We start from the raw sequence: 11,933 nt of genomic DNA on the forward strand, positions 1-11,933 counted from the left end.
AGCAATTCTACATATTGTAATTTGCTTCACATTCTAAATACTAACATGCAGAAAGCATTACCTGTCTCTTTTTGTGGAATCAGATCAATGCTATCTTCTAACTCTAAAAGTTTTCTTCTTATTCTATCAGTTTCTTCATTGTCTCTCATCAGTGTTTCTTTGGTTGGATGAGTTATTTTTGGAGCATGTCTTTCAACAATTACATCATGGCTATCATTACTTCCTTTCTCAGAGCTCTGAATAAAAACTTCTCCATTCTTATAATCAGGTGAGACACCCATATAATCAGGTGTACCACCTATATTATCAGGTGAGACACCTATATCATCAGGTGTGACTGGACTGTCTATACCCAAGTTTTTGTCAACAGAAGGTTTTTTATAGTCGCTACTGTTTGCATTATTTTGAGACTCATTTTGATCTTGTAATGACACTACATTGCTTGGTGGGAAAGACTTCTTTGAGCCTTGTTTCTTTTGTAATTTAAAATCTGAATCCCCTGTAAAATGCCTTGTGACTAAAGGTTTCTCCTGAAGAACTTTATCAGATTTGCCCAAGTTTCTATGTTTCTGAGTAACAAGTGGTGGAGATATTATATCTGATCTAGGACTAATAATGTCACTTCCAACAGGAGATTGTATTTCTCTTAATTTTTTTGTTGAAATTTTAACCTTTTGTGGTCCTGAACTGTTAAAATTTTCAACTCCTATAGAAGTTCTTGAACATTTTGAATCACTGCTACTCAATTTTGCACCATTGGTACTTCCAACACTACTTGGAGACTTCTGTTGCTCATCAATAATTGTTGAACGGATTAGTACATCACTGGCCGTAGTACTAACATCAGACAAATCAGCACCATCTTTTTCTATTTTTGATCTGATATTTTCAGTCTGACTTTTGATTCCACTGTCCTTGGTGTGACTTCTCTGAGATGTCAGGGATACATCTGATCCCTGGCTAGAACGAGATGACTGGGACTTGTTCAGTGCCTTGACTGCTTTATCTGTTACAGACAGTAGCTCTAATAAACTAGAGTCTGACATACTTTAATTAGCAGATTTCTCTAATGTTACCTACAATTCAAATCAATACTTAATCATTTGTGCACACATGCATATAGGTACAAATATCTGTATTCTAATTAGTTTTACTAAAGAGATAAATAGTTAACCTTGGTAAATTCTTTTAGGTTTGAAACACTAATTATAAATACATGACTTATCTAATTATTAATGTTATAATGCAAATAAGAATAAACTAGAAAAACTGTAAACAAAGCCTACTTCATTAGGTGATGTCCCCCCACTTCTTTCCACAGAAACCACATATGAAACCCAAAAAGTCATTTAGATAAGAAATAGGAGGTGGACAACAGCATTAACTGAAGAAGAGCAAGTGCAAGTTTCATCAAAATTTCATGCAGCAGAAAAAGAGGAGTTGCAGATTAGAAGTTTGTTTCTTGTGGTTGACATATGACAAAGGCATGAGTTGGTCCGGTAACAGACACAGAGATATAATTTTATTTGGTCTTAGAGTACCACTAGAACAAGCTATGCCTACTCTCATTTTGCGCGACTTTACATGTATTACGATTCAAAATGTTAAACAAAACAGGGTCTCTCATGAAAAATGCTCAAAACTTCAACGAAAATGTAACTTATGTAAAGAATGTGGTATCAGCATACAGAAACATGATTCCAGAATGGAACTAGGTACATGTAGGTGTGACATGCACAATTTCAACTTGTAAGTATTTAGAAGCGTTCGTAGGGGTGCTTTTGCAGTACGGATGAAACTCCAACTTTTTGTACATGCACATTGTTCTGACACCAACTCAACATATCAATATCCAAATAAAAAAGAGGAGAGTTGCAGGGTCAGAGAAAATTTACTCCAGCAGTGCTAGAAGTTATCTGGCAAGCTATTTTTTGACTTGGTGCCATCCTCAACTCTAGAATTTGACATGTTAAAAGCCATTGCAAATGTAAATAAGTTTAACATGTGTTTTAAAATATTTTAAGTCTTTTATTTACATAAAAGAAGTTTAACCTACCGCAAATCAAGCGATAAAAATCCTAATTTTTTATTAAATACCTATGAAAACATTTGTAATGAAGATAGTTATCAAAGTTATCAGCCATTTAGAATTTGGTCACTAATTTTAAGGAATACAATATATTTTTGATTATTTTATGTCCATCCTTCTCCTAGTAGATCCGTCCCCAATTATAAACTTGATGCATTATGCATTAGGAATTCATCCGATTAAAATATTAAACAAAATTATTGAAAATAAACTATCTTATCCTTTTCTATATGTCTTATGTTAAATTTTACAATATAAATGAATAGATTATAAGTAATAAGATATTATTAATATAAGACCTAATTGAGTATAATTAAGAGTAATTAAATGTACGTACGATTATATTACAAAATGAAAAGTAATTAGTCAATTTAAGTTATAATTTTATCGTTATAGAGCTATTGTTTTCCATTTACTTGTTTTTAATCAAGATTTTTACAAGTTCCAATCAGAAGCTGGTAGTCAGAAGTTACAGTGCCAGCACTGTATAAGGAGTCCAAGACAATTTTTTTTCCTCATTTCTTAGTTAAGGATTTAAATACCTACCTTGAAAGTGTAATGACTGCAGTTCTAAATAAAATTGTTTGTAAATAACAAGTTTCGGTATATGACACTAAATTTTATCCACATCAATTCATACAATATAATTATTTGAGGGAATATATCAACTTGGGACAGATCGACTGGGGACGGATCAATCTGCTACCATTTTTGAAAAAACAAACTTAAAGTTGGTAATGGCAATTTGTTGGTTAATTTAATATTTTCGTTTCGCAAATTAAAATCAGTAATTTTACTAACCGGATGTACCCATCAAAAATGGTAAAAAACCAAATGTGAAGTCCATCTAAACTGCTAAGAATTTCCAGGAATGATGGATCAGGTAGGTCATTAGGTTTTTTTCACCTTCTCTTGTGTTAGGGTAAAGAAACTGTATAAAATGTTTTAAATTGTAAATATTTTCCTTTTATACTGCCAATTTCAAAGAACGCCAGAACAAGCTGTTTGCAAAATTGCGCTCGGAAGTAAGAGGTTGGGGTATGGAGGAACAGAATTCCTACTGCTTACATTGTAGGAACAAGAGGAAATTCAGACAAGCCTCTTATGTGCTAAAGTGCCCTAAAAAGACAAATATTTCCAGCAGTAATCAAAAGCTGCAAACAACACAACACACTATTTCTACATAAAAAGAGCATTTCAATTTTATGACACTACTGACAGTGTGTGGATTTTGACACAAGGGCTTAGGACCCCTAAAAAGAGTAATCAAGGGAACCAAGGTTATAGCGGTAATCAAAAGAATGCAATCCAGGGACAAAGACCAGACATAGAAAACAGACAAACACAACAAAGAACATAAAGTAACTAAAATCATACATACAAAGTAACAAAAGCAAATGAGCAAATGGACTCCACTAAAAACTGGAAGCATGAACCAGGTGCACCGGTAGGGTAAGCATCCTCTGCTTTTCTAGAAACACCCGCCCAGTTGTTCATAAAAAGTCAAGTCTGGGGTACACAAACGAGGAAAGGAAAACTATGACCCGTTGAATAAATCAGTTTTCATGGTGAAGATGGATACACCATAACGATCCACGAGTTCATGATGATGACCATGAAACTTCTGTAGTGATGACTTTCAATTTTGTAGCAACATAACCCTGTTCCAGAAGCCTATTTGTTAGAGTTCTAGCGCGATGCAAAAAGTCTGCATAGTTTCGGCAAGCTCTGGCATAAAGTATGAGTTGTGATACGAACATTCCATAAGCAGGTGCTGAAGGAATGTTGCCACAGATGAAAGGAAAGTTGACAATTCTAAATGAAGTCATCACGTTTGTCATAAAGTTTGGTCAATAGTTTTCCTTTACCATCAATTTCTAAGTGTAGGTCAAGATATGAGGCTGACCTTACAGTGTCTATAGTATCCTTTATCTCAAGTTCTTTGGGGTAGATCAAATCCCCAAAATCAGGATTGTTTAGATAATACGTCATCTATATAACGGAAACTGAGATTAAAGGATCTACTCAAACGATATTCTTTCTTTTCTTTCGGATCAAATTGGCTATAAGTCAGCCTCATAACTTATAAGAGTGAAGGAATAGGTCAGTAAGTAAAGGAGCACAATTTGTTCCAATTGGAATGTGACCGTTTGTTGAAAAACACGTCCACCTCACTGGACAAATATGTTGTCGATTAAAAATTCCAGCATTTCGTAAACATCTTCCTCTGTAAATTTGGAAGATGATTTGGAATTATTTTATTGTGAGTATCAATAGAACTTAGAAGTTAAACGTTTTGAAAGAGGTTTGGTGGTACATTTTGCAGATCCAGCTATGAAAAAAATAAGTAACCTCTGGGTTTTTCGGTTGAAGATCTCAAAAGCAAACATTTTAAGATGGTTTTCACTTTCAATGTGCAATAAAATGGAATTACGGTTCACTACAATACCCATTTCAAGTCAAATCAAATCCCGCTGCCATTTTTCAACAACAACTAATCTCCAAGTACCTCCATAAACGAGGAATTTGATTGGTTAAATAATAGATGTCGGGAAATTGAAAATGCAAACTTTGAGATAAAAGTAGGATATCAAATGTGTTTTTGTGATACAAAGGGACTGAAATGAAATTTTATGACGATATTTTTGTTTTTTATATCGCAAAAAGTTAAATTTAGGTGAAATTTTATTTACGACAATAGCTTTTGTCTAATCAAATTAACGTTAACAAAAATGACATCTATTCCACTTTACGGTAGAACATGTCAAAACTCGAAACAGGAAGCACGTGTTAACTTGAAAATGTAAACAAACCTGGATTTCTTAATGAACAAAATTTTAATTTCTTGAAGTATTTGTGTATGCATTTGTTTCAAATCAATTATTGTGATCAGCTGCAAAATTAAGCTCTTCTCTCGACTGTGTTTATAACAATTTCTCTTAAAAATTGAATAATTAATCACGACAGTCAGGCTATATATATAATTTTAGTTAATGAGTGTGATGAGATATTCACTCCGGGTATATGCTAATGTACCTCTTTCTACTTAGTCAAGTAAAAAAGATGTGTTTTTTTTTATTCCAATCAATTTGTGATCGTTTAGTCATGTCATAAAAAATTTTGATTTTTCATAATTTGTGAAGGTCATTCATTTGTTTGTTGGGGTTTAACGTCCGAGCAGCAATATTTCAGCTATATTCAGACGATGAAGGTCATTCATGTTGGTGGGGGTATATTGTACAATTTCTTTTTGGATTTGGTGCTGTTGATAAATTTTTGTTTGTTTGTTTATTTTTGTTTTGACTGCTACTATCTCCAATGCTGAATCCTTCAAGGGATTATATATAAGTCCATGTTTATGTTTACTTGTAGAGGCTTATAATTATGAATGCCCCTCCTGGTGGATTACCTCCCTTGGACACAGAGGCCACTGTGAAGCAGGTAGAAATTAAATAAGTATGACAACCCTTGTCACCAGATACATAGTACAAAAAACTTATAAAATTTCACTTGCCTAGGTATGTTCAGTATGCAGATATGATCTGTATATAATGAATTGCATAGAATTTTGCATGTGTTTTAAACGAGGATGGCTAAACAATCTACTGGTATACCTAAATCTATCAAGTATACTATCAAGTTCACATAAATGTATAAGGTAAGGTTCATGGTAGTACATGTATATAGTATTTAAAGATCGGATAATTTATGTGGTAGTTATGTATAAAAACCTCATTTTAAAATTATAAGAGATGAGTGTTTCCTGAAACACTTCTAGGTGTGGAGGCACAGTGGATATTTTTAGGTGTGAAGGTACAGTGGATATTTTTGGTTGATAAATCTTTTTATATGTTGACTACAGTTTTAAATACGAGCTGCACAAAGAATTTTGTGACACCTGCTTTCTGTTTTTAATTTGATCAGACAAGAAAAAATCTAAACTGTGGGTGGCACAAATCTTATACTTGTGACTCAGTTTTGGGACCTGTTTTGTTTTGTTTTTGTAGCAGACTAAGAAGACTTTTAAAACCAATTATTTATCTGTTTATATAAGTTGTATGGACAGTTCTATGTATTATACAATGTTATGGACTTAAATTTTTACTTTTATTTCAGTTTAAAGAATTCTTGTCACAGTACAATAAATTAACTGAGATGTGTTTTACTGATTGTGCCAAAGACTTTACTACAAGAACTGTTCTAAAATCAGAGGTAAGGTAAAACAAAAATATATTAGTTTCTTGCTACCCTACCTACTCTAGTTTTTTTTTTGTGCCTACCATAAACATTTTATAGCCATTTTTGCTCAAGCATCATCAAAGTCTTGATTGTTTCCCCATTAACTCAAGGAAGATGTTTTTGTAAAATAAAATTATTTCCCTAACTACCTACCCTATTTATTTCTTGATGGTAGCAGGAAACAATACTAATTTTTGTTTGGCCAAATGCATGTAACAGAGGAGATAACTAGATATCATTGAGATGGAATCCATCTCTATGGGCCCCACTATGGTAAAGATCCAGTACATCAGAAATGCTTAGCAAATTATATTCATCATGCAAAACTCATTACAGTCAAGACACAAACAGTTGTGCAAAAATCATTAGTTTTAACCTGGAAGTCAAAGTTCAAGGACAAAGGTCACCAACCATTGTACATAACACATTGCCTGATCTACCCATATTCTAAATATCAAAAGCCCACATCAAAAGACAAAAAACTTACAGCCTGGACACAAGTTTGTCATCAAAACTTGACCTTGACATTGATAAAAATCTGCATTCCTAGGTACACCAGACCGTATCAGACTATAAGTGGATACATGTAACTGATTTTGAGCTGCCAAATGCAGAGCCAATAAATAGGTGTTTGCAATCGTTGAATCTATATGGATGACAACAAATCTTCAAATATAAATCAGTTATCTCCATTCTTTTGCAATTGTCGTATATGTCTGAAAATAACTATTAACAATTGTAAAATAACATTTGTACATTCACAATCTAAAATGAGAAATTGATAACAGAAATTTACATAGTTATCCAATGAAATTTTATATTACAGTGAATGTTGCATTAGAAAAATATTTCTTATTGTAGTAGTATTAAAATTTTGTTGATTTTGAATATGTTATGAATTGTTTCTCCTTCTAGAATTCCTGTGCTCTAAATTGCCTAGAAAAGTATTTGAAAATGTCCCAAAGAATTTCCCAGAGGTTTCAAGAATACCAGATGCAGCAATCAGAAGCAAGCACCCCTGTCAGAAATTTTGCAGGAAGTTGATGACCACTTAATTCTAGGGATATTGAACAATTACCTTAGTGAAATAGAGTGCAAGTTGTTGGTGAAGATTTTGTTACTGTTTATTTTATGTGGACAATTTCATTTCACTTGAATCATAAAACATCACATTATGTAATACCATATGAGAGGAAATAAATGTATCCTACCTTAATATCATTTACAAGTATGATAATCACACAGATGTTTGAAAATGCCAATACCCATGTACTGATATAATACATGTATTTGAATATCTTGAGTGTCATTACAAGTTTTTGTAAACACTTTGGCAAAAAAAATAATATAGTATATAACCACAATCAACTTCTGGATGCTGTACAAAGTTCTTGTGATACGTTCTATGTTGAATTTTTTGCACACCTTAACCATTGATTTTTCTAGCGCTCGTCTTTCTCGTCATTGGCGAAAGACTTTATAGAATGACAAAAATAAATTGGTTCCATTTCATCACTTGAAATCTTTTGAAAGTACAAAAAAAAACATTAAGAGCTGTAAGCCCAGCATTGGTTCATGTGGTGAAAGTGACAATTTTATTACCCCAAGCTAATTAAAACTCTCAACAGGTGTCAAAATTTTGTGTTAACTACCACCTAATTCCCCTACTACACTTATCAGGCATGTGGAGTAAATGTCGATCTCTTGACCACTCAAGTGTAACTTAAATGCACACGGTTAGAAGTCAATAAAGTTCAAATGCTGGTTCAAAATTTTTGCTGGGAACATTCTTTTACTTCTTCTTAACTTAGTATCAAAATGACATTAGAAGTTATTTATCATTTATTTGTGTACACTAAACTTGAGTGTAAACCAATGTGGGTGATTTGGCCGATACACAGTTGTCACTCTTTGTAGTTGCATGTGGACAATATTAAGGATCTTGAAAATATCATTTATGCTATTAATGAACTCCTGAGAGACCAATACTAAATATAACTGTGAAATGGTGACAATAATTTGTGATTAAAACAGTCCTGAATGCTGAAAACACAGTTGAAATTGTGCTAAAAATAGAATTTCATTTTTTTATCTGTCCAATGCATGTATTACTGATGCATGTTCAGACAGTTCATATATATATATATGCAGAAAACAGCATTTTTTTTTTAATATTTAAGAATTTAAAATTATGCCAGGGATGTAAAGAATATATAGTCCCTGTTGAAGTATAAGAGTGTAAAGGAATTTCTATTTTTGATGATTCTTAAAGGCTGTAGAGTTTTTTTTTAAATTAAATCTCAGGTATATATGCTATTTGGATTGTCTGGAAAACATGCTTTCATAATAGTGAAAAATGTGCTTTATTCATATGCAATGTACATTTAAATTGAATTTTATAACTTCAGTATAAATGATCTTGATGATACTGTACCACAAGGTTCCATACCATAAAATGATGTTTGGGATTGATATTGGGGGGTTATGACCATAATCTTATAGGATTCAACCCAAGCACGTTTTAATTATAATACAGGAATATTGATAATTTGTTTGATTTGATTGAAGAGTAGTTTTTGATCTGCCATCACATTTATAAATAAATTCATAGAGTGCAGCATGACATCTCTGCTGCATGTCAACTCTGTTCACTAGGGGCAAGTGTCAACACGCTACTTGTTTTTAACACATTTAAGCACAGGGACTTACAGTTCATTATGGACACAACAACTGGTTTGGACACAATATAGCACAAAGTTTGAAATATTGAAATTCAAAATTTTTTTTAAATCTGATTAAAAAAAAACAAGTATTATTTTTTTTTTTGGGGGGGGGGGTTGTGGCCCATTTGACCCCTTATAACTCGAAAACCATAAGAGATACATGAAATGTGATTGTATATACATGCAGGGATTTTCGTAAGGAATCAAATCAATTAAGAGGCTCCCAGGAGCCTGAATCACCCACCTGGTTGAATTTCACCTTTCAAAGGTAATAAATTTAATGACAAGTTGTCCAACAATTTTGACTCAAGAAGTCTTTGGTAGGGCTTATCATAAGGATCATTTAAACAATTGAAAGTTTCTTTTAATCTATTGTAGTTTTCAAGATATTGACTGAAAACTGTTTAAAAAAGTCATTTTTCCCCTTTCAAGGGCAATAACTCTTACAAGGAGTCATCTGACAACTTTTATAGTCCTAATAATAAAGATCACTTCAGCTATTAAAAGAATTCAGCTTAACTTAACAGTTTTGGAGATATATGCAAAAAACTACTGTCTGACCACTATGTACTATTTTTAGTAATGGCTGCCATGTTTTTTGACGGGTAAAAAATTCCCCACATGTTCTATGCAGGATACCCCAAGGAACATTCATACCAGTTTGGTTTCAATTGGTTAAGTAGTGTCAGAGGAGAAGATTTTTGAAAGAAATAACATTAAAAATAGCAAAAATCATTGAAAAAGGGCAAGAACTCCAACATGACTTCACAGATTACAACCAAAATTTGACCAGAGATAGATCTCGTCATGCTGAACACTTTTACCCTGTCAGAATATAGCTAAACCTAATGGTTTTGTAGATATATGCAAAAATCTGCCATCTCACCCTTATGTTCTATTCTTAGTAATGGCAGCCATTTTTTTGACAATTCAAAAATCCCCACATCAATTCTATGCAGGATACCTAAAGAAACATATATTCCAAGTTTGGTTCTAATCAGTCGAGTAGTTTCAGAGGAGAAGAGTTTTGTAAAATTGTTGAAGATGACAACAGACGCCAAGTGATGGCAATAGCTCACATGGCCTTTGGCCAGGTGAGCTAAAAAAGGTAAAAATCACACCAAAAATTTTAAAAAGGGTGATTGTGAGGGGCATAGCCAAATTTGTACCCCTTTACTCCAAAATGGTTAAAAAAGCCTACCCTATGATAATTTTTTCTTCCTTTTAGCCCCTTATTTCAAAAGGGGGTGGGCAAAAATCTGCAAAAACTTTAAGGCTCTCTGCCCTGTCCCTAGGAACAATGAGTTAAAATTTCATAAAGGACAGATAAGTTATACTAAAGTTATCATAAATAAACTAAAAGATGACAAGTGGGTAATACCATAAAAAGTACTCGCACCGAAAAGCAGTTTGATCAGTTTGTAAGAACATTTTCCAAGTTTTATTAAAGTTTGTTAAAATTTTAACAGCAATCAAAGCTTGTGGTGATTATCGGTAATGACACCTTTGTATTAAATATCAGATTCAATTTCTGAAAATCAAATTTATCTTGTAATTGATTTGCTGTTAGAGAGTAAATAGGGTAACATGAGAAATCATCTAAGGTTGAAAGCATACTTTTGTCTATTTGAAGATTCTATACCACTTTACTAAATTTATTTCACACAACCCAGTTTTAAAATGCATTCTGCTTGTTAATAACTTAGCAAGGTTGGTTTACAACTGGAGGGAAAAATAGTATTGGAACATTAATAAACAGTATAAATTGCAGACATCTAAAAACAAAATGAAACCTGAAGTCCTGATTAATATTTTATTTTCTCTAACAATACCACCGAATAAGTTATATAAAAAACTACTACTGACCTGCAAAATCAAGTATCAGGCAGACTCTTGTAAAATGCATGACTCACAGTTAAAAGAACTCCATGCAGCTTTAAATCAAACAGTATTTGCTAGTATATTGCAGACAAAAATTATGGTTCATGTGCTTCAATCACATCTCAAATTCAAATATCCAGTGAAATGTAAAATTTCTATTTTAAACTGTAATGTTCTTATAAAATTGAGAAAGTTTTATCCCCACACATGAAAGGACCATGCTAAGTTTCATAAACAATAACAATTATTATCTGTAAAACATTCTTGAATTTAATTTAAGAATAAAGCTTTATCCACAAGCACCAAGAACTGTTAATATGGATACTAATTAACATATGATGACCACAAGGGAAAACTTTGGTCTCATCTTACTGGTAAACAAATTTTGGATATGATCTTGTCTTAATCTGACCTAACTTTGGAAATTAGGTTGAATTCAAGGCCTAATCTAAAATACTTCAACTTCAAGATGAATTTAAAGAGGTAGACCTGGGGTAAGGGACTTAATTCTTGAAATCAGTAATATGTTTGCATCACATTCAGTTTCACTAAAGCCCATTCAGACACTTTCATTTGAAATAGAATGAAATCAATCCAAGTTACTTTGATGCTTAGATAAAATTGATGTAAAATGCTTTGCACAAACGTTCCAACGATTTGTAAGAGTTACGTCCCTTACCCTTGGTCTACCTCCATAAAGACCTTTTCAAATCAAAAAGGAAACAGAAACCTCTGAGTGAGTTACAGGCTCTAATTACAGAACTGACCAAAATCTCTAAAGTAATAAATTTTTGGCATATCAAACACCTTGAAAAAAATGTTTGCAAAGCATTTTTTAGCCTTTATCATTTTGCAGACCATCAGCATGGTGAAATATACATGAACAACAATAGTTTTTTATTTCATTTACTGCTACAATTCATTTACATGTAATTAAAATGCCAATGTTTAAATTGTGATAATACATATTAAAGTTTATTATTCAACTGAAAAAGTATCTC

At 32.5% G+C, this 11,933-nt stretch overlaps 2 protein-coding genes across 5 annotated transcripts in view; one reads left to right on the top strand and one right to left on the bottom strand.

The window, feature by feature from the left end:
• Positions 1-4,614, bottom strand: part of LOC148625240 (protein TALPID3-like) — an 83,338-nt gene extending 78,724 nt beyond the window's left edge. For 2 of the 3 annotated variants that reach the window (XM_088568646.1, XM_088568643.1), the window contains exons 1-2: positions 4,539-4,614; positions 62-1,076 (exon numbers count right to left, since the gene is read on the bottom strand). In XM_088568646.1, the coding sequence (XP_088424772.1) occupies positions 62-1,046 (985 nt within the window). In that variant the 5' untranslated portion in view covers positions 1,047-1,076; positions 4,539-4,614. Of the gene's footprint in view, positions 1-61; positions 1,077-4,441 lie in introns of all 3 variants that reach the window. The other variant, XM_088568645.1, reaches the window with a different exon arrangement.
• Positions 4,615-4,843: 229 nt separating this feature from the next.
• LOC148625243 (mitochondrial import inner membrane translocase subunit Tim9-like) lies at positions 4,844-7,544 on the top strand. 2 transcript variants are annotated; one of them, XM_088568651.1, is made up of 4 exons: positions 4,844-4,892; positions 5,462-5,530; positions 6,206-6,301; positions 7,244-7,544. In XM_088568651.1, exons 2-4 carry the CDS (start codon positions 5,474-5,476, stop codon positions 7,370-7,372), a joined length of 282 nt encoding a protein of 93 aa, XP_088424777.1. In that variant the 5' UTR covers positions 4,844-4,892; positions 5,462-5,473; the 3' UTR covers positions 7,373-7,544. The 2 variants fall into 2 exon arrangements, with proteins under 2 accessions (XP_088424777.1, XP_088424778.1); XM_088568652.1 differs by having other exon boundaries at positions 4,862-4,947.
• Positions 7,545-11,933: the final 4,389 nt, after the last annotated feature.

Source organism: Perna viridis, chromosome 2, assembly GCF_037379345.1.
Source record: "Perna viridis isolate PV_CMFRI_1.1 ecotype Kerala chromosome 2, ASM3737934v1, whole genome shotgun sequence".
Classification (NCBI taxonomy): domain Eukaryota; kingdom Metazoa; phylum Mollusca; class Bivalvia; order Mytilida; family Mytilidae; genus Perna; species Perna viridis.

What these genes read in the sequence shown, in the direction of transcription:
- LOC148625243 (XM_088568651.1), top strand. Translation starts at nt 5,474, where the DNA reads ATGAATGCCCCTCCTGGTGGATTACCTCCCTTGGACACAGAGGCCACT. An exon ending in CAGAGGCCACTGTGAAGCAG is followed by an intron (nt 5,531 to 6,205) that starts GTAGAAATTAAA and finishes CTTTTATTTCAG; the next exon opens with TTTAAAGAATTCTTGTCACA. An exon ending in GAACTGTTCTAAAATCAGAG is followed by an intron (nt 6,302 to 7,243) that starts GTAAGGTAAAAC and finishes TTCTCCTTCTAG; the next exon opens with AATTCCTGTGCTCTAAATTG.